The sequence below is a fragment of the Chamaea fasciata genome, unplaced genomic scaffold, assembly GCF_029207755.1.
Source record: "Chamaea fasciata isolate MVZ Bird 193981 ecotype frontalis unplaced genomic scaffold, bChaFas1.0.hap1 SCAF_8, whole genome shotgun sequence".
Classification (NCBI taxonomy): domain Eukaryota; kingdom Metazoa; phylum Chordata; class Aves; order Passeriformes; family Sylviidae; genus Chamaea; species Chamaea fasciata.
The window spans coordinates 15,982,432-16,005,068 of NW_027094093.1; the positions used below are offsets into that span (position 1 = coordinate 15,982,432).

Consider the following 22,637-nt stretch of genomic DNA (forward strand, 5'->3'; position numbering starts at 1 on the left):
TCATACTGCTGTATCTCATGTCACTCATACCTTTATAAAATGAAGGGTTTCTCTTTTTTTATATATAATTGAAGAACTTCCAAATTATGGCCAGGCTTTTAAAATATTATTTTACACACCCTCTGATAAGTACGGGTACAATAAAACATAGATCCTTCAAAAACGTGCTAGGTGCTGCCTACACAGAGTGCCAGGCATTCAGTCTGTGCTAGTCAGTAAACAAAATCTCATGGGTTTGGGCTATTTAGGACTCGAGTTCCAAATTCTATTAAGAGCACAATTTAAGGCTTTGTTGTAATTTGTTCAGAAGAAACAATAACTCCTCAGTTCAGGATTAAAACCTAGTATTTGTGTTTAAAGGGGCATTTCAAATCTCAATGCTAATAGATGAATGTGACTTACCTTCAGAGGCCAGTGAATGGCTCGTGTACTGCATTCCGCAGATCTTTTGTTTGTTTCTGTGATGTTTTGAACGTGCACTGAATGTTTGTATTTTTCTGTCACTTCCACTTCCCAGAGCTCCTGATACTGTTTATCAACATAGAAGGGGCTTTTTTTTCACTATTTTTCCAACGTGAATCTGGCTGTATGACAAATACATAAGATTTCAAAGTAGTAGATGCCTCTGCTTCTTAGCTGTGAATATGATGATACCGTCTTGTCATGATCAGAAAGCTCCATATAGAAAACACTCTACAGCTTTTATTTACGATTCATTGCAGCCAGCCTATACTTATCCCACTGCATATAGTTATTTGCCTCTTTTCTGTATATACCTTTTACGAATTGGACTGTTCTGTAAGTTACATCTCTAGCCAACACACTGGATACTGCTGGCTTACATTAACTGCTCACATTCATTTTTGTGCTACAAGTAAATTCAATTGCCTATCTGTGGCAGGGAGATGTGAAACCAAATAACAAGGTAAATCACTCCAGGTGGATGATTTCCAGCCCACCAGGTGCAAGGCTGTGCTTGGCAGCACCTCCCTGTGCCCAGTGACAAGTGGAGCAAGAGGCAGGGCATACTGCAGGCTTGTGGGGTGCTGCACAGGATGGCCAGTGTCACATCTGGTGGCACCTGCGATCAATGGCACCAGTGCCACCGTGAGTTGGTGTCCAGTAGATGTGTATGGAGGTTTTGTTTGTTTTTCTTTGAAGGCTGATTTTTCTAGAATTGCAATGACTGAAGCTGGAAGCAGTAACTCTGTTGTGAGGGCACTGCTCTGCCTTGTAACAAAGGCTCTGTTGTTCTGGCACGCAGCACACTGCCCAAAGCTCAGGATGTTTTCAGCCTATTTCCTTTCATTTGTGTTTGAGTTAATCTGGCACAGCTGCTGGAGAATAACACCATGTATTAAGGGTCATTTTAATCAAATAGATCCTTGATCCTCTGATTTTTCCTACCAGCAGTTTGCATGGAAAAGGCAATTAACTAGAACTCTAAACTAATGGTATGACCTTAAAAAATTGTGTCAGATTCTGTCCTGGCAACTCATTCAGCAGAGTATGCATGGAAAACCAAAAGTCAGAAAACCGGTTGCAACCTCTTTATTTTATAACTAGCATATCTCCAACCAGAGTACAAATGATAGTGACTTTTGGGTAACTCTCTCTTATGGAAGGAACTGCAAGAATTCTGTTCCTCCTCTGCTGGAGAAACCTTGTTTTGTCCTTGAGAATAGGCTCCAATTGTGACCAGAAAAATGGAGAAATAGCATCTATGTCCTTTTGGTCTGAGTTCCTTTCCCTCTCCCTCTCTTTCTCCCACTCCTCTCCTCTCCCAAAAGCAGCTATAAGAAAATTTATTAGAATTAATGAGTTCACGTGTACTGAAAATTTGAGTACACAAGCCAGAGCAAAACCACCTATTTTAGTAGGTGCATTTTCCTTTATTGTGTAGGTTGTGTGACAGAATGTAATATCTGCAGTATGGAGGATCTTAGATGCGTGAAATAAGAAAATCATGTATGACAATCAGCTGCAGTTTTTCTTTTGTTGATTTTCATCTTGCTCCTTTTAAAGATTAAAGATATATGTGTTAGTGAGTCCCACTGAATTTTCACATGTTGGGCATCAGATCACTTACCTGGTGTTCTGAAATACTATTTTTTTCTACAGTCAGTGCTTACAAAGATACAGCCTGAGGGATCTCAAGTAAAAATTGATGAATAGTGAAAGCTTCTATTATCTTACCTTTTGCCCACAAGTATGCAATAAGCATAAATGTAGAAGAGTGCTCTAAAAGTTCTTTATCACATTCTTAAATCATTAGTGAACACACTTAAAATATTGCTAAAGTTTTCCTCTTTTAATAAGGTAAAATAATTAATTTGGTTCTCTACAGCAATTACTTTTGGTGGGAAGGTGATCCTTTATATCTGTTTATCTCTACAAGTTGTGAAGGAAGTAATTTTGCTCTTCCTCTCTCTTTGCTGCTGCGTTTAAAGTATTTTTCTAGGAAAGAAAGGCCCAACAGAGGCGGTATGTTCTCAAGGCTGGCAGGCCTTGGCTGATATGCCTCATCTGGAAATCTGAATGACAGTATCTTTAGCTCTTGCATGCCCAGTGGGTGGTGTTGCTGAGAGAGGGACAGCTTTCTGAGTTAGCAGAGGCCAGGGATGAGGTCAGTACCACAGGCGTGCCCCGATGGTGACGGTGAGGGCGATGGCTGCAGCAGATGTTGACTGCACAGCAACCAGGAAAGGCGTTTCTGCAAACTCTTGTTTTGAGGGAAGAAACGAAGCAGTTGCAGCCTCTGTGAGACAGTTTTCATACTCGGAATGAGATTCAGTAAATTACATTCAACTGCTCTGGAAAACCAGGAGCAAAATTATGGTAAACACAGAGTTTGCAGAAGCTAATTTTTTTAAGAGCCATTAGGTCACCTAATGTATTCAGCTAGGAAATTTAAGACTGCAACCTGTCCTAGAGGGGTTAGGCTGAGTGCAAGGCAAGTGCCCATCCAGCTCTCTTCACAGCATTTCTTTCTGCATTTTTGCTTCTATTATTTTAATCTTGGCATGACAGAGTTTTAGGGTGCTTGTCCAGGAGCTAAGACAGACAATGGGTGATTATCTGACATCGGAGGGGAAACAAAATAAACGTCAGTGCTGAATTGGACTAAATGATCCTCGTGGGTCCCTTCTAACTCGGGATATTCTGCGATACTATGAGTGTTGAAACGTTGGTGGCGAAGAGCCCCGGGGGCAGCCGACACCTGCCCGAGGCACTCCCAGCGTTCACCTGGGAGCCGCTGGGCTCGCATTCAGCACACACAGCGGGTCCCTCCACAGAGCACAGCGAGAGTACTGTTATCTTAACGCGGCTGCCGGCGCTACAAACTCCGCAGTCCGACAGACCCCGGCTTATCCCACGCTGGATATTTATCACGACCCTCCGTAGCTGCGGGGGCCCGGGCCGGGCGGGGCCGCGGCCTGCGGGCGCAGCGCTCGGCACGGCCGCATTGTCTCCCCGCGGGGCGGGGCGAGCGGCCGCGGAGCTCCGCGAGGGGCGGGCGGGCGGCACGGCGGCTCCGCGCCCGCGGGCGGGGGCGGCGCTGAGCCTGGGCAGCGGAGCGGGGGCGGGTCTGCCAGCGGCCGGCGCTCGCCGTCTCCTTGCCGACGGAGGAGGGGTCGGAGCCGCCCCCGTCCCCAGGGGCTGCTGCCGGGCGAGGGAGGCGGTGCGAAGCGGCCGAGGTTCGCCGCCGCAGCCCGGCCGGAGCGGGCGGGTCCAGGCTCCGCCCCGCGTCCTCGCAGCCCGGGCACCCGCAGCGCCGCACCGGGTAAGTCCCCGCGCTCCGGAGCGGCTCTGCCCCGGCCCCAGCCCCGCGGAGGGCGGCGCAGGCCCTGCGGCCTGGCCGCGCTTTGTTCCAGGGCGGCGGCGGCGCCGCGGGGCGCTCCGTTCCGCTCCGCTCTGCCGTGTCGGCGGCGGCTCCGGTTCTCCTGAGGCGGCGGTGGCGGGGCCGTGCTGCAGAGCAGCCCCGGCTGCCAGCTCGCCCCTCGCCCCGCTCGCTGCCCCGCGGTGGGCGCCGCCGCCGGCCGCTCGCTTGCCGGGGGCACGGCGGGTCGGTGCGGCCCAGGGGAACCCGCGCAACAGGTTCGGGCATTGTTCGTGCCGCCGCTGCAGACGCGGTGGCGGCGGAGGGGCATCCCAGGGGGGCTCCCGAGTGGCCGCGCCGGCGGAGCTTTTGCCTTTGTGCGGGCGCGGGAGGGCGGCCGCCCCTCCCGGCGGGCCCCGCCGAGGGTGTCGCGGCAGGCCCGGCAAGGAAGGAGAGGGGTTCGGCCAAGGGGAGCCAGGCGGGACGGGGCTCGACTCCCCGGCTCGCGGAGCCGCTCGGCTCCCGGCGGGGATTTTGGCGGTGCGTGGCCGCCGGTCAGTCCGGCGGCGGGCTGGGGACGAGTCACGGCCGTGTCACTGCCGCGGCGTCGGGCGCTCCCGGGTTTCTGGAAGCGCTGCCTGATCGGGAAGCTGATTCACTGCTGAAGACGTGGTTGCTCATAGCTGTGGTTACCCTTTCCTTGGTTTTTGACAGGTCTGTTGTCCGGCAGTTTTGCCTTTTGCCCCATAATTGTACTGTCCCTTGCTACCCCCTAAAAGAGCTTTATGGCCAGGCAATTGTACGAAGGCGATGCTCTAAAGCACTGTTTTTGTTAAAGAATTTAAGCGAGAGTATGGAAGCAAGAGTGGAAACAATTAGAGGAGAGTGGTTCTTTATTTTTTTTGACTTTTTGTAAGTTTTTTAATGACCAAAATTGATGAGGTTTATGTGGATATGTATTAATAGATGCTTTTGTGTGTTGCTCTCTCATCTTTCTACATCCCAAAGGAAATATTGGTCCTCTCCATTTTTAGTATTGCAGTGTCTGCAGTGTCCTCGCAATTAGATCTTGACTTTGTTCCTGCATTAAAATTCGCTGTGATGAGGAAGTATTGGGTTTTTCCCCCTTTTTTCCCTTCTGTGACATTGCCTGCTAAGATTCAGTGTATAGTAAGTAATGAATACTGCATCTACATTATAGGATTACTGATAGTTATTAATTACTGTGCTAATAAGGGTTCTCCTTTATCTGAATGCAAGCATTTGTAGTCCTAATGCCATTGTCTGTACCAAGCAGAAACTTAGGAGAGAAAAGGGGGAAGGTGGACTACAGAAGAGAACTGAAGCTTGCTCAGAGGCCTATGGCTTGGTGAGGTGCTGGTCATGCCTTGCTCTTTCAGGTGAAAAGCAACGAGGCAGAGCACTGGAACACCTGCTCAGGGAGATTGTGAAGTCTTCCTCTCTGGAGACATCCAAACCCCCTGCCTACCTGGGTCACCACCAGCAGTTACACAGGAATGTGTCCCAATGAGGTTCCATTAGAACCGTTCAAATAGGTGATCTCCAGAGGTCCCTTCCAATCACAAAATCCTGTGATTTTGTGAAAATCTTCCACCAAACCTAAGAGTAATTACAGTGTGGTTTTAGGGGTGGATTTTACACGATTCTTTATGTCGTAGATTGCTGGTTGAAGAGTCCTGTAAAATCATCTCAGCCAACTGTTTTTCCTGGAGTAGTATGCTGAGAGATGATATTTTGTTTGAAGTTTATTGATCGGTAACATCAGTTTTCCTAGAAATACAATTTAAGAGGAGGAAATAGATGTATTTTTAAATTTCTTATAAGAATATTTAGTGTAAGGAAAACTGGTGTGATGTCTCACCAAGCTGTATGCTGCAATTCTACGTTGGCTATGGATTTGAATTTCTCAGTAAAGCTTATGTAAACAGGGAAAATTCACATAGTTTTGTCATTTTCAAATAAAGCAGTCAGGTCAAATTCAGCTCAGTTTCAGTTGGCTGGTGTAGAGTGGCAGTAGGAAGGGAAACCAGTGGAGTTTCTGTGATAACTTTAACACAATACTACCTAACTGTCAAGAATCTTTGGGAATAGATTATAAAGAGGAACACCTTTATTCCCCAGTGATGACGGGTGGGGAAATACAGAACACCTTCAAGGGGCAGCTTCTGGTAAAGTAGGTAGAGCCTATCCTGGAAATGATGTTGCAGGATTTCCAGTATGTCAGTACTTAAGCTGTCCCAATCTATAGGTGTGTCCTCTTTCCTTCTCTCACATCTTTTTGAGGCTGACTAGAAAACTCCCACTAATAGAACAGTGTTTTTAATTTAAAATTTACTGTGAGTTAGATTACTGTAATGACTGATCTATCAGAATTACTGTAAAACCAGTGAAGTGTGTTTGTCATCTTGACTTTGCCTTTTACACAGTACACGCTGATTTGAACTTTTGGGGTTTTGTTGTTGGGTTTCATTTCATGGGTGGAATTTGACCAAGTTAAAAGGTTTCGTGCAAGCCTGACATCATTTTCTGAGGTTTAACGTTTGAGGCTTATATGTTAATTCTGTATCTTCTAATGAAAGAGGGACTATATATATTTTCTAATTCAAGTTATACTTTACCTTTTTAAATTTTATAGCAGTGAGTACCTTTGTAGGAATACCTTCTTCCTCTTCAAAAAAAAAAAAAAATCTACTAACACTGTTGTATTTTCAATTTAGCCTAAAACTCTGTGTAGGTTACCTCTGATTGAAAGCATACTATAGGGATTCTGGTTCTTGTTACTTTCCCGCTGCTTCCGGTGCTGCCTCAGGAGCATTGCCTGCTAACTATAAACAATGTTGATGTCTACCATATGTTTTGGTAGGAAGTGCAGATTCCTGCTGTCCTGCTAAACTCAAATGCCTAGCATACTAGTATTTGGGAATATGCAATGGAAATGTTGACTCCCCTATCACGTAGCTCTGTAAGAAACTCTTGCTTTCAGCCTCCAAGGAAATAAAGTTTTAGATTGAGTAGCAAAATCAAAAAATATGGTCAAATACTTTTTCATTTAAATTTACAGAACCCGGGATCTGGAGCTCAAACTTGTAACCCTAGCAGACAGTTTTGCGTTCCAGTACCAATGGTAAGTAAGATAGGTCTCTTCCAAGAATAAATCTTTATAATTTTTACACATTATATTTGGTTCTTATGAAGCTCTGATACTGATGGATATACTGCCTAGAACAACATCTTTGGAGGTGGTTATGTAGAAACTTACTTAGGCTTTAATTCATGCCTTCTTTAACTGCTTTACTTGTTTTCATTCTGTGACTAATAAAATACCTTTAAAAGGCACTATAATGTAAACAAAACTGATATTAAAGCTAAATTACGTTGTTTGGCGGTGCAGCTCACAGTGCAGCTTGTGTTACTGTGTCTCACATAGTGGTAGTGTCTCACAAGGAGAGGAGTGGCTGCAGATGTGTTAGAGGGTGTTTAAGCATAAGACTGGAGATAAGTGAATTCTATTTTTAAGATGGTTCTGTGGTAGTGCATGAGAGTAAGGAAAGAAGTTTTAATAGCATCGAGGTAATTGTTGCTGCTCTGATGGTGCTGATAAGCTTGTGCTGGAAGATAAATCAGAGATTTGGGAACCTTGATTGAGCAAGTAGAAAAATGTGTTGGCAAAGCTTTTTGCTTTTCAGACTAAATAAGAGTGAGAGATTTTTGAAGTGAGGATAATCTTACAGCAGATACTAAATTCAACAAGAAAGCAAGTGAAAATCAATCTGGAGTGTTGTTTTCCTGTTTCCAGGTGAGAAGATGAACTGCTGCATTTTGGACAAGCTGAAGTTTGGAATGCTGGGATATAAAGAACCCATTAAGAAGGAAATTACAGTAGTTAAGAGGAGATGAAGGTATGACTTAGGGCTTTGCAGAAACAATAATTCAAGGGAGATAGATGTGGTAGGTATGTGAGAATTCAGAGCCAAGATAAATTCCTGTTATGTTGGCAGAGTTGTTTTTGAGATGTGTTCTTAGTGAGGTATTATGAAGGATAAATGTTGACCAGACCAAGTAAGGCCAAAAATGTGTTTGAAGAATAAGATAAATGGGTTTGATGCTAGCTTGATGTTTTGGTCACTAAATGATATCTATGGCTGAACTTGAGACATCAATGAAGGTTGTCTGTTTTCTCTCTGCTGGTGTTCTGTTTGCTAATTCTTTCATTTTGCATTCTCACTTGACCTTAGAAAATAGTGTAATTGGAAAATGTATGAGTGTTGTATCTATGCAGGATGCTCCAGGGAGCAGCTTAGAGAGCTTGATTTTGTGTTCTCTGAAACATGTGACCATTTATTTATTGATTTATGTTTTGGTAGTGGAAAGCTACATGTTTTATTTTGAGGGGATAAGAGAGAGGGAGAGGTTCTGTGATTACTGCAGGTGGTTGCTGTGGCTGATTTAATTTGTGATTTGCAGTTGAAATGTTCAGATTTTTTAATTGGAGTACAAAAACTGAAGACATCCATGAAAGTTAAGATTTATTTCTCCTGCACCCACTAATTTAAGGACATCTTAGATAATTATTTTTGCTTTGTAGACCAATGAAGTAGTGGATTTCTGAAATATGTGAACAAGGTATTTATTTACCAGATCTAAAATATTTCAGTCTCTTGTACTTTCATGTTTGGTCAACATTAGCAAAATTTTCAAGTAATTTATTTCTCTGTGAAGGGATTTTTGTTATTACCCTTATCATGGATACTTTGTGTATTGTGCAGTGGGAACGGAGGAACAGACAACAGTAATTTTTAAATTTTTTTTTTTTTTTTTTTTTTTTTTTTTTTTTTTTTTTAGGCAGAGGAAATTGTTCAGGGTGTTTCAAGATGCACACAAAATCATATGCTTGAGCTGGTAACTTTTTGGTCAGGCAGCAAACCCAGAGTTTTAGGGATTTGTAAACAGACTTTTTATTAGCCCCTTCTTCCTTGTCATCTTGTTTTGGTCAGTTTTCTCTGCTCCAAAAGGATGACTGCTTTTGTGTCTGCTGCACAAGATGGCTTTTGGTGTAGGGGAGCATTTCTTTTTGCTTCGCTATGTCGAGTGTCACTGTACTGAGCTGGGAATTGAATCCTGAGGCCCTGAGCCGCATGCACTTGTAACCAATGCCAAATATGTGTATTGTTATGAAGTGGTAGATTGTTTTCTTATATAAGTGTTGCAAAAAGAACAAGAAGTTCTAATCTTGCACCCCAGAGGAAAGTGTTTTTCATTTGTTCCAGACTGCCAGCAGTTGCACTCCTCAGTACAGCTGGTTGTCTTTTGACTTTGTCTTTTGACTTGGCTACTCATGGCCTGGATTGTCCAATCTCGTTCTACCCACTGTCCTAGTTCATTTTATGAAGTACTGAATTCATAGGAGCTTTCTGATCAGCTTTTCATCACGAACTGGTTTTGCAGAGTTTGTTAAAGAGCTGGTGATAAGGTATTTATTTTTCCAAACACTTGTGATTTGTATGTTGGTTTTGTTTGTTGGGGTTTTTTTGTGTTTGTTTGTTTGGGGTTTTTTTTAAGAAGAGGGACCTAGGAGAGGACTATTTTACTATCTGTCAGTTATTTTTCTTTCCTCTAACCTCACAAATTATTTCTGTGGTAGAATTTGCAATCCATGTGATTCTGTTCTATTTCCACGTGACTTCTGACTAAGGAAAATTTTAAGAACTAAAAACAAGAATTTTCTTTTAATGAGTTTTAGCACAGTGTCATGAGGAAGAGAAAATGTCTTGGCTATGAGACAAATGCTTTGAACATAGCATTTCAATTGACATATTGCTATGTAAAATGTGGTGGAAGAAGCAGCCTCTTAACTTGCCTAATTTTATGTATTCTGTGGTCACTTGATAGTGTTAAGTGGCTGGAGATTGTACCAGATGACTGCAACTTCTGCTGGTTTGGCTGCCTGTTGTAAGGGAAGGAGAGTATGAGGTAGATTGGTCTTCTGATGCTGGTGGGCGAGGTGTAGGGTTCTGCAGGAAGGTAAATGGTGTCTCTCACTGTATGTGAGAGAACAGCAAAAAGTGGCGGGAATGTTGCGCAAAAGGGAATATGCAGATGCATCCAAAACCTGTGGCTTATTTTCTCGATTAAAGAGGCCTGAAAGCTGCTGTAACTTAGCATAGATCATGTGTTTGGCTTGGAGTGAGGCTGGAAAGGGTAGAAAACTCTACCAGAGTGTCATCTTTGATGTCACATGTTGCAGCATCGTTGTGAATGTCTGCATGTGTTATTTTGGGTTGGGCAAGTATGCTCTCTGAATGTGGCTAGTGGGTCCAAGGAGTGCTGTTCTTTGAGAGCGTGCTCATTGCTGCACAGGATCCTGAGGCTGGCCTTATGGTATGGAAAGACTGAGGTCTTGGAACTGTGTCTCGCAGCTGTACATGCAGGTGTTATTGTGCATCCTAGTTGCATTGTTTCTGTGCTTGGTCCTCTTCCTTTTTTTCCCTCTGGCACTTGCTTGAAGTCTGAGGAAAAGCTCTGCCTTTGTGTGAAATGAATAGTTGACTGTGATCAAAGTTAGAACTCAGACACACAATGTCTTTTTCTTCTCAGATGGCATAACCTCTTAGTCACCTGTTCTCCATTTGCTGGTTTGCTATTCATTATATTGCTCATCACTTCCTTGTGTTGCTCGTCTTTTATTTCACTTTTTGCAGAATGTTGGGGGATTAAAAAAGAGCGGTAAATGAATATGGAAGATGGGTTAAATAGAGGAAGTAGTTAACAGACAGTTCTTCTGAATTCTGTTATTAACTTTAGTTAGAAGTCAAGTTAAGATTTGAACCTTCCAGTGAAAATGGAGTGGAATTGAAATTTTTCCAAGCTTAAATTTGTTATGGCTGTGACAATGTGCTTTTGGATCATGGCCTAGCACGCTGTTAACCTCAGCTTTAACCCTAGTCAGAGCACATTTTCAGTGTGTCCATTGAACTGCCACGACAAGTTGCTGAGTTAGTGTACTAACGGTGCATGTGTAATGGAAATGGCATTGTATGGTTGCATATTGCTTTTAAATTGAAGGAGTTTATATATTCATTAAATTAGACTGTAAATAATTAAATTATTTTCTGACTTATTTAGTGTGAATTAGCAGGTTACAGAAGATCAGGAATACTTTTGTTGTGTACAACTTCAGACATAGTATAAAACTTCCATGAGCTTTTTCTAGATGTTTTTTTACAGGTGGTAAAAAAAAAAAAAATATGAAAGTGGTTGGAAAAAAAAAACAACAAACTTTGATGTTCCTTAAATATCTGGAGTTACCTTTTCTCCTGAGGGCTCTAATGTTAAATATTTATTAGTGCTGCTCATAATATCTTAAAGAGTAAAAGCCAAACACTGCATTTGCATATGTAAGCTGATGTTCATCTGTCAGCTTTTATTGTTATTTTGAAACTGTCCAGCTGAGTAGCCAATTTCCAGGTGCTTTTAAATTGAAGACAGCATTACTAATAAATATTTACAGCCTTTTTCTATTTTTGGGGCAGGTTTGTGCTTCTCAAATTACCCTGGGGCATCAGCCCTGGAGACACCTTCATTTGTGTTCTCTCTTTGTACAGCTTTGCTGTGGGAGAGATGACAGCTTTAAAGGAAGGTGAAGTAATAATCTACATAGATAATTGTGATACTCAGCTTTTTCCCTATCTTTTACACATGGATTTTATTTGTGTGGAGCAGATGAACTTGTTTCAAGCTGATTCAGGGAAAAAAGAGGGTAATGCTTTGTGGGTTGAAGTTAGCATCTGAAAAAGCCTGCATGCTGGCTTCAGAGAATGAAGATGTTAGTTTTGAAGGTCTGCAATTCAAAAGTTGATTTAAAAGAAAAAGTGTTTTCATTCTATATAATTTGAGGCTTTTTTCTTTTGGTACTTCAAAATGTCTGTTGTTATTTGTGCTATTGTTTCTGTCTGGACTTGCAAGCTGCTACAGTTTTGAACATAGCTGCCCATCTGCTCCTTGGTTATTTATAGGCAGATTTGTGGAGCTCCTTCTAATCTCTCAAATCTTCAAAAACATTAATGAATTAAACATCACAATACTCTTGTAAAAAGAGAATTAAATGGAGGAACTGAATGGAGACTAAAAAGGATAAATGACTTGCTGAAAGCCATATGTATATTTCATAGCAGAACAGGGAATAGAAACCAGATTCTTTTTTTTCTTACTTGTAGTCCTGTGGTTCTCACTTGTGCTCCTTAACAGACCAGCTACATGCTCTTGTGAGCTACATGCTAAAGGAATGAAGAAAGAACTCGTTCTTTGAATCTTAAAACAGATACTCATGTGCAGACTAACCCATTTCAAGACCTTGCACCATGTACAGAGAGTATTAAAGGTTTCAGGTCTAACAAACATGAATAAACATGTTAATACTAATTCTCATTAAGCCTGAATTTGTTTTGGTTGTTAATGTTTTGGAGCAGTGGTTTCTGCTGGGTTGCTTAGAAAGAAAACACTTGTTACTTGCAGGAGAGCTTCTCTCTGACATCTTACTTCCAGTTGTCTAGTCAATCTGTCCCTCTTCCCCTGTCTTTAATAGACTTTTACAATGGCTTTAAACAGTGTCTGGACATTGGTTCTTATTTAATTTTTTTAATTCAATGACAATGTGGGTAGCACAAAATGCAGGCAAAATTGTCCATTCACCAGAATTTTGCACTTTGACAAATTACACATAGTACTCATTGTGTGTGAGGGTTTTTTGATTTTTGGCTGGTTTCTTTGTTTTGTTTTTGGTTGGGTTTTGATGTTATTGTTAGTTAGGGGGTGTTGCTTGTTTTTTGTTTGTGTTTTGTTTTTGGAAGAACTTGTGAAATTTTAGATGTATGGAGTAAAATATTATAATTTACAGTCGTTCCAGACTCTAGAAATGATAGCTGATGCAGCCTACCGAGTTGTGATTTGATTTCACATTGGAGTGCAGCCTGAAGTATTACTTGCATTTCTACCTGTTCTGTAATGTTTTTGAACTATTTGTTTACTGTTTCCCATTCTCTCCTTAATGTATACATATTTCATGTTGGTATGTAAGACAGTTTTCTCCACAAAATAGTATTAGTTTCTGCTTGTCAAGGGGATTGGAAGAGTTTTCTGTTTCGCTGGAATGCCTTTCAAGTATTTAGGTTTTAAATACAAATATGTGGATTTAGTGTTGCCACCTTTTTGTGGAAATCTTCGAAAGAAGGAATACATTCTTGGAGACTGACATTGCTATATTGATTTAATAACCTGAAAGCCTATGTCATTCTAAACAAATTCAGTGAGGTTCTTCAGAGTGTATTGAATGTGTCCAGGAAACATGTTAAATAAAAGTAAATACAAGTTCTACAGTTTGGTTTATGGTGTTTTGACAAAGTAGATTCTAGGCGGGCATACAGCACTCTAGATTGTTTCTGAAATTCAGCAAACAAATTTAACCTCTTTATTTGTTGCATATCTGTAACATTTCAGCATATAAAAGTTATGTCTTCTGATTTGGAAGTGATAAAATGCAGCTTCCTAAAGTATTTCACTTTCCTCATGTGAAATCCATTCTCTTCAGTGCTTTTGTTTTTCTTCTGTAGCTTTTCTGTGTTTAATGAAACCAAATGTGGGGGGTTTTTTTGGTTTTTTTGTGTTGTTTTTTGATGAATAGACACTGAATCTGTTTCTTTCAGCTGCATAGTGGTGGAATATTGTGCAACAAATCATTCTTTCTTCATGCTAAATTGAGAGCTTGATGGAAAATTTTAAGAGCCTGTCATTTTGTCTTCCTCTGACAAATTGAAGATTTTACATATACTTTGTAGGTCTAAATACATTGCAAGGGTACAAAGCAGTGTACCTTTTAAAACACCTGTAGTAGCTCCCACTGGAAAGTAGATGCCAGCTTTCTGGAAATGGTTTCACTTTCCAATACTAAAAAAAGACATTTCATTTAATTCATCCTGAGACTCTTTGGATGTCAAAAATAGAGAAGGATGCTGAGCCTTTTTTTTAAATGTGAAGATTTTTTTTACTGGTATGTTCACCTGCTCTGGTGAGGTTTTTCTTCTAGATGAAACCTATCAAAGCTCTCACAGAAGAGAGGTAATTGTAAACTTCAGGAGTTTATGGAACAAAGGCTAGGTGGAATTATCAGCAGTTCTAACTGGTCTGACTCACCTCCCTCCGCTCTGAACAGAATGCTTCCATTGGTTACAGGAAATACTGAATAAAAGAACTATTTTGATCCATGGACAGTGCCACTACTGTGGCAGAAAGCCAAGCGATGCTTTCATATTAAATAAATAGGTCTTTTCAGAACAGCAGAGAAACATGTTCCCCAGAGTCAGTAAGCTGATACAGACTTTTGTTCCTATGTGAAAGTATGAAGATAATGAAGTGTGTGTAGGTTTGAACTTCATTCATTGATTATAATAAAGAGGCATTTGTAATAATTTGGAAATGTAACTTGGGGAGGAGGGGGGAAAATTATTCAGGTGTGTATTCCACATCTTGAGAAAAGGAAAATAAAGAGAACTACCAAAGTTAAAAAGCTTGGACAGAGTGGTTTGAGAGACAAAAATGACTGCCTGAGTAATTCTTGAATTTTGTGTTTCATGCAACAAATAATACAAATCTTTGTCTAAAGCATGCAGGGAGCTTTAATAGGATGCTTTTTTGGGTAGGTGTTCAAAATGTGGGCTGTTGTGGGACTCAGTTTCCTGAGACAACTGAAAGTTGGTTGTTTCCTTCTGTAATACGCGAAATGTGAATTTTATATGATTGGCAAAAATTACACTTCAATATGGGATAAGAGATTGGAATGAACATTGTGACACATTACACATTGGAACAGGAAGAGATGATAAAAAGCTGCTGAATTTTTTTTTTTAATAGTATGATAGTACTTTTTTTGTTTTTGTTATGAAGCTCATTGTTTTAACATGAAAAGGAGTAACTATTTTACCTCAGGGTATTTGGATCTCTCTGGATTTTTTTGATTTTTTTTTTCCTAAGTCGTTTATGGTTTTTATTCTGATAATTCCCCCATGCCAAGAAAAAAGTTCTCTGTGTGTGCATTCTGAAGTATCCAGATAGGGAATTTCTAGATTGCAGTCTAAAGCCCCGTGTCTGGAATGAAAAACAAAAAGAAAATCAGTTTTGATCTGTTTTTATTTTGACTAGATATTGGCACATCTTGAATTGTGTATTTCTGAGCAGAATTAAGTTTTTTGATGACATGGATTGATCTGTGGAAGTAGGACCTCATAAAGTCACGAGCAGATGCCAGTTCCTACTTTGTGTAGGCTGGAAGAGGAGGTTGCACAGGCATCCTGTGCATTTGTCAGTGAAGCAAAAAATTCATCACGGTGAATTGCAGTTCACAATGCAATAAAAATTGCATGAGGGTAAGGAGGAGGTAAAAGAAGCAGGAACATTTCCAGGTATAGATTATAGATAGGACATAGTTATTCAGACTGTTGGATGTTTTTCTTCAACTGAAGCCTGGCTAATGGCAGGTAATGGCAGTGTCCTGACAGAAATGTAGCATAACATATTTAGATAATTATTATACTCTTGGTAATACCAGACAGACTGTGCAAAAGCACAATCTTATTTGTACTTACTTTATGTCTGAATGAGCAAACAGATAACCTACCTGTAAATTAATTGTAGTTTATTAAGGTTGGGAAATGGGATTTTATATAAATTATCTTGTTGTCCTTGGTTGAGATTCTGCTTTGGTTTTTGTGGTTGGACTGTTTGTTCCCCCCCAAACAAGGGAAAATAAATCTTTAATTAAATATTTGTATGGAAAACTGCCTACAGTGGTTTTTTTTCTAAAGTTTTTACAGTATTTTATTTTGGTTACAGTGTTATGTTCTTCCTTCAGAAGAATACAAAAGTGTAACACTGTGAAACACTGTAACTGATTTCCCATGCTTGACAATTTCAACTTCTTGTGTTTCAGAGCTGCGAAAAGTATCTGAAGTAGAATGGAAGCTTCAGTAATATTACCCATTCTGAAGAAAAAATTGGCATTTCTTTCAGGTACAATTTCAGTTTTCCTCAACTGATTTCACCCTACATAAGTTGGATGGGATATTTAAGTTGGTTATTTGTATTTGCTGGATGTATTTAACAAAAATATGTTGTTGGTTAGTGCTTTGTCATATTCCAGTAGCCAGGCTGTTGGTGTTTAGGACTTGGTTTTTAAGAAGCTTCAGTCTATGTGTAAGAGACTGATGATTTAACTGACATCCAAAAATAATCCTTGCTGCTTTGGCTTTTTAGTTTTTTGGTTTTAGAAAAACAGAGTGAATATTTTCAGGATTTTCTATAGAAAATTATTTCCTTTTCACCTATGTCTTTTCTCCGACATAAAAACATGTAGAAGCAGAATTAGCCATGCGTTTCAACAGTTTGATTATTGCCAATTAGTTAATTCAGGGATGACTAATTATCATTGTATTTATTAGAACTTCCTGAATCTCATGTTGAAGATAACTTTTTCTCTTCCCTCTGCCAGGAAAAAAAAAAAAAAAAAGGGAATGCTTCAAATGGTGAATGACATTCTCTTGCTGGTTTCACTGCTGTTGTAGATAGCTGTGTTAGTTCTTGGTATTTGATTGTCTGATCCAGTGTAGGTAGGTAACTTACAGAACACTGGTCAACTTCAAAAATGGACAAGTGTTGCCATAAATATTCTTCTGGCTTAGTTTATTTTAGTTTATGTTTTTAGCCAGTCTAGTTTAGCCTGCTTCACTCATCTGAGAAGTGAAACCTGCTCTTTTTGTTAATGGAATTTTTTTTGTTTTGAATTTACCCACTGTCTCAGTGACTGCAAATCTAACAATTCTTTTTCAAAAACAAACAATCAAACCCCTAAAACTCAGCTCATGTTAAAGCCTGGGACAGTTCTTCCACAGTAACAGCAGATATGTAGTGAGTTGGTTGTTCAGCATTATATTGCAGGGGGATGTTCTCATTAACTAGAGTACATTTTCAAATTGCTATTTAAACTGCATGATCCATTTCAAAACCAGACGTTCATAGTGGAAAGTAATTTACTGAGTGGAATTTTAAATGCTAGGAACCATTTTGGACCTTTGTGTTTCTAAGTGGGCTTGATCATTTTGGAATTGATTAGTATTAATGGGTGCTTTAATTTAATGAATGGCAAAGCTTGATGAAGTAGGATTTTTTAGTGTTCTTCAGTGTAAATAAAGTAACTTGACAGACACAAATCAGTTCATCAATCTTTACATCAATTTTATTCCATATAGTTTCATTAATGATTAAAAAAATATACTCAGACAAATAGTATTTTAGGAAAGTGTCCTGCAGTGTTAATTTGTCTATTGTCATTTTTGAGTTAAATTGGTAAAAAATAATGTTGATCCTGCCTTTTTCTGGAACAAAACAGTGGTTTCTAATTGAAAGCCATCGCTGGTGTGTCTTTAATGTTGATGACTCATTGCACGTAGCATAGAAGAAAAGGCAGGCTTCTAAGTCAACAAAAAGGCTTGAACAGCCACTTGGTGCAAAATCAGTGAAGAAATTTCTTTATTTTTCTTTTTTTTTTCTTTTTTTTTTTTTTTTTTTTTGTTTTTCTTTCTTCTTTTGTGGTGCTCTCAGTTGCTCTCCTTAGCAGTGTTTACAAGCTTGGGGGAAAACCTGTCAGTTGTTACACAAGGTGATTTGTCATGAAATAATAATTTGGATAATTATTGTAGTCTTTTTTTGAAATGTCAAGAGATTATATTTCTGGGATTTGGGTTGTATTTTGTTTAGTCAGTTCAGCAAAAGCTGTTTAAATCCAAGCATTTTTCCATTTTTCTCTGCTTCCTCACTCCAATTTTCAGGCTTTCTGCCATTCAGAAACAGAAGGGTGGACAGTCTGTTAATAACTCTTGCTTTAGATTGTTTCTGCTGGAAGCATCTGTCCATTTGTCCTTTCTCATACAGCACCAGTCTTCAATTCTTCAGTTTAGAAATACAGATATTAAAAAGTGTGTTGCTGTTTTCCAGCAACAATTCTCTCACAAAGGAGAAGAAGGGAGGGGAACACAACTACTGCAGTGGACCACTGAAAGCAGTAGGTCCTTTACAGAAATGTGGAAAATATCTATGTATCAGTGGATCTTTAGAACTCCAAATTTAGAGAGTTTACAGCTTTGGAAACAAGGGAAAAAGGCCGGTTGCAATTAAGATTCTAACATGTGTTGTGTAAACAGTGTTTGTTTATTATCTTGCATGCACCTCATGGATGGGCAGAATTCTTGTAAAATTATGTCAACATATGTGTATGAGTCTGCAAGCATTACTGTGCTTGTGCCTTTTCCTATTTCTGCACGGCTGTTACTATTCTGTAAAAAGTTGTTCTTACAGATTAGATGAAGCTTCAGCTGTACTGGAGAACTTTGTGAAGCAAAAGCATAATTAAATTGCTTTAGCCATGTGAATAACAGTTTGAGAATAAAGATGTTCTTTCTCAGGCTACGGAAATTTACTTTGCTTCATTTTCACCCAAATAAACCTGTGATTATAGATGTTTTTATACAGTTTTTTCTAAAATATAGAGAAGATTGTTTAGTAATTGACTCCTACGTGTGTTTAATGTGTTGTGGTTGTGGTTTTTCCTTAATAAAATAGAAAATATATTAAAATTTACTATTTCTAGTATTGTTTGTATAAGTTTTACCGGAAAGGTTTGAAAATGCAGATGAAGATTAAGGCAAGCAGGCGGAAATACATATCTTAATCATGAGGTGCCTGTTAGCTGTTTGTAAGTAGGTCTAGAACTTGTTCTGTGTTTGAAGGAGCTGCCAGTTTAGACTATGTGCCATGGGCAGCCTGTGTGGTACAAGATCCTCCTGTAGTAGTCGGTTGGACTAGAAAACTCCTGCTTTTCTAGGAGCTCCAGCTGGAGCTTCTGGGTACACTCTCAGCTTGAGAGTGGACTAAGTTTCTGACAGGCTGGTAGTGTAGAAGGTCTAGGAGTTGCTTTTTAATAATATAAGCTAAAAATGCGAAAATAATGCTTCTGGAACACTTGATTTTTGTTGTTTATATTGAAAGTATTAGATGAAAAATCATAATAGCTGTGGATGTGTGCTATGCTCTGATGCCCCGTTGGTATTTTAAATGTTCATGTGATGAGTGAACCTTCCCAACTGAGAGCTGAAATGTCCATTGAGGTTTTCACAGCAACTTTAAAGATTGCTTTTATGATAAAGTTTGAGACCGCTTAACTGCAAAGTATTTCTTCTGCTTAAACCTCATCACATTAACTTTGTAATTACTTTTTCTTTCTAAAACAGGAGGGAAGGACAGAAGAAGTGGCCTCATTCTGACGATTCCATTATGCCTTGAACAGACGAGTATGGATGAGCTGAGTGTCACACTAGACTATCTTCTAAGTATACCAAGGTGATTTGGAAGGCATTTTGTTCAGAGCTGTTTTGGTTTTTTTTTCCCAATTGTAGAAGAGATCTTTCCATTGTTTCTAATTTTATCTGCTTTTCTTTACCAAATTAATTTTACGTAAATATTTGTTTAGAACTTGATACTGCCTGAGTTAGAAACATGCATCCTAATAAGCTAAGGGATATGCACTAAGGCTTGTCTGTGTCCTTTTATGTCCTTATGTTCTCCTTTTTTGGGATAGCTTCTTTCCTAATTTCTTTTTAATGACGATGCACTTGAATTGCTAAGTAAATTAACGAACCATTCCAATCAAACTCCTAAGCTTGCATGGACAGCATTGCCCTTCCTGTGCTACGTGCCTAAGCTTTGTAGCTTGTAGGGATCCAGTTTAATTTAAAAGTGTGCTTAGTTTAAGAATATACAATCTTACTGAAGTTAGTGAGCAGCTTGTGGTACTGCTTGAATGTGCTGCCTGACAACTTAAGTATCCTGTCATCCATGACTTGCTGTAAAATCATTGTCGTTCAAGTTCTGTGCATGTGCCACTGCCAGCTTATAGTGACAGGTTTTGGTCCTGGCTTAGTTACCTGCATTTCTGTTTTCTTAAGATCCAGGGATTGATCTTTATCATATTTTTTTTTTCTCGTGTGCCAAGAGGAGGAGCCTCTCAGATGAATGTTTGCTTTTGTATCTTTTCAAATTTCTCTTCTGGAAACGGAGCAACAATGGAATAAATAAAAATATCCAGTGTACTTCGCATATTGTAATCTATAAATGCTTATAAAACACAGTTAAAGGATCCAATGTTGGGGTTTTTTTGGTAGATAAGACTTTAAAAAATCCTGATTGGTGAGAGAGAAGCAAAGAATAAATTCAAATTATTTAAAAGTAAAACATCAGTAGGTATATGAGTATACTGCACAACATTTTAATTGTGTAAGTTTTAGGGTTTTTCAAGCAGCTTGTTGTCTTTTGTTGTCTTTTGTAAAGTGGTGAAACACCAAGTGGTCACCCACACAAATCTTGTCATTGACTTAAGGACTTGGCCGTATTTATGGAACAGATGCAGGCATTCTTGTTCTAGTAAGCATTAATTATTCCACAGTCTCATCCTGATGTATGTCTTTACATATATTAGTGTAACAATAACTGTCTAAAAGCTGAACCAAACTGCTCTTTGTACTCAGTAGAGACTGGGAAATCTGTTTGAAAGTGAAGTCAGTGTTCCCACATTTAATGCTCTGTGTCAGTTGTGGAAAAAATGATCACTCTGCTATGGTGGCAGAATGGAAAAATCATTGTCGTTTTGGTTCATAAGTTGTTTTTCAGTGGGAAATGCAAACTTTGGCCTAAGCACTTCTTTCTCCTGGAAAGACTTGCTGAACAGTGTTTGGGAAACATAGGGCTGAGGGGAGGGATATTGTTCCAAACCCAATAGCTGTCCAAGCAACATTAATACTGCTTTTTCCCCCAAGTTCTATATGTGAGGTTACATAATATGTTTGACTTTTAATTCAGTTGTGCATGGTGTATGATGTAACTTCAACTCGTTTGAGATCTGCTGTCTGGTGTGGATTGCTGGCTGTGTCCAAAATTTGAGAGGCATAACTGCTTAAAGTGCCTTGGGTAGAATTTCTTTGGAATATGTGTGTAAAGCCATTCTGAAATTTCAGACAACTTATTTCTACTGTTGAAGTCTGCTGTTGTGCCTTGCTTTGATGGTATTTAAAATTCTCAGATTCTGAAGAGGTCTGTTCAGAGCTGATGAAGAATAAAAGTGACAATGTTATCATGTTGTCTGTTCATACTAAACTTTGCTTCCTTTGTTGTATTCTCTTTTGTGGCTCAAATCACTAAGCCTTTTACTTTTTATTTTACCTTAAATACAAACATTTGCATTGGCTAAACTTTTTAGAAGTGGTAGGTCACTTCTAAATTTGATTGGTTGTGTGTTTTGTTAGGTTTGGGAGGTTTTCACAGGGTTAGTAATAGAGGAGCAGATGCTGATACTGCTTGTTTCCAGTGAGCCTGAGGAAGTCATGTCTCAGGATGCTGTAGTAACACTCTTCACCTTATTCTTAAAAGCAATAGTACCATGCCTTTTGAGTTGGTTTTGATTGGAAATTGTACTCATGAAGCTCAAATGTTCAGACTGCTTCCAGAAGAATCACGTGTGTGATCTTGGACATTCCTTAAGACTAAAAAGCATTCATGGACTGTTTAAACAGCTAAGTTTAATTATTTTTTCCTAAACAGGCTAATGAAGTGCCTTTTTTCCTCTCTTTTTTTTTTTCTTTTGAACTCCATGATGAATTTGCATTTCACTCATACCGTATGAAGCTCAGCTTAAACACAAAATAAATAACAGTTAATTTCTTGTTGTGAAACATAATGCTTACTGTTGCATGCCTTGGTTTTTGTAAGCTGAGGAGATCACAGAAGTAGTTTTGTTTTGTAATTGCAGATTTGGGAAAGATTACATAATGCTTTCCTACCTCACATAAATGTCATGGATTTTATTGGCTTATAACTTTGCCAACATAAGAATTTCAACCTGGGACATGATATCTAGTGTGGTAATTAATGCTAAACCATGGGATCACTTGCAAGTCCTCTTCTGGATGCTCCGTGTGAAAACTGACATCCATTTGTCTTCCTTATGACTGTAAATTGATCTCTTTTCTCAGGGTTTTGTCGAGTTAATGGTTATGAGACCTTTTCATAGTTGCCACAGTTTAAACAAATGCTTGTATTGAGATATACTTCAGTGCTACTGAAAAATTGTAATTTGTAATATCTAATAATATGCTGGAGCATTAAAATTGGAAGTTATTTTATAAATGAGTAAACTTAAAGGTTTATAAGACAGTGTTTTCATAAGGAGAAAAGCCGTGTTGTTGTATTTTACAGGAGACTTGCTATCCAAAGTTGTCATGATATGACACTTGTTAGAGTGAACTTTATGTTTTTCTAAGTGTTCTTTTTTTTTTTTCTTTTAGTGAGAAATGTAAAGCTCGAGGATTTACTGTGATAGTGGATGGCAGAAAATCTCAGTGGAACGTGGTAAAGACAGTTGTGTTAATGCTCCAGGTAAATAAATATTTATACATTCAGAGTTGACTGATCAGTTTTATGGATGTGAATCCAATGGCCATGTTATTGTAGAGACAGTAATTTCCTTAAAATGTGGTTCTGTGATGAGTTCTGTGCAGCAGGAAAAAATTCTGAAAAGCAGATGCTACAGCTCATTCAAGTGAGAGGCAAATTCTTTATATGCTGAGAACACACAGTTGTAGACCTTTCTCTAAAATGGAGTTTTAGTTTAAAAAGTACAGAAATAAGCTCCTGGCATCACCAACTC

The 22,637-nt window shown here is 39.3% G+C and overlaps 1 protein-coding gene across 6 annotated transcripts in view; it reads left to right on the forward strand.

The window, feature by feature from the left end:
- Positions 1 to 3,623: 3,623 nt before the first annotated feature.
- Positions 3,624 to 22,637, forward strand: part of SESTD1 (SEC14 and spectrin domain containing 1) — a 49,371-nt gene continuing 30,357 nt past the window's right edge. The window contains exons 1-6 of one of the 6 annotated variants that reach the window (XM_066189840.1): positions 3,624 to 3,784; positions 6,903 to 6,965; positions 7,638 to 7,740; positions 15,819 to 15,898; positions 19,171 to 19,279; positions 22,276 to 22,366. In XM_066189840.1, the coding sequence (XP_066045937.1) occupies positions 15,844 to 15,898; positions 19,171 to 19,279; positions 22,276 to 22,366 (255 nt within the window). In that variant the 5' untranslated portion in view covers positions 3,624 to 3,784; positions 6,903 to 6,965; positions 7,638 to 7,740; positions 15,819 to 15,843. Of the gene's footprint in view, positions 3,785 to 4,077; positions 4,099 to 4,511; positions 4,535 to 6,902; positions 6,966 to 7,637; positions 7,741 to 15,818; positions 15,899 to 19,170; positions 19,280 to 22,275; positions 22,367 to 22,637 lie in introns of those variants that run through there. The other 5 variants (XM_066189834.1, XM_066189835.1, XM_066189836.1 and 2 more) reach the window with 5 other exon arrangements.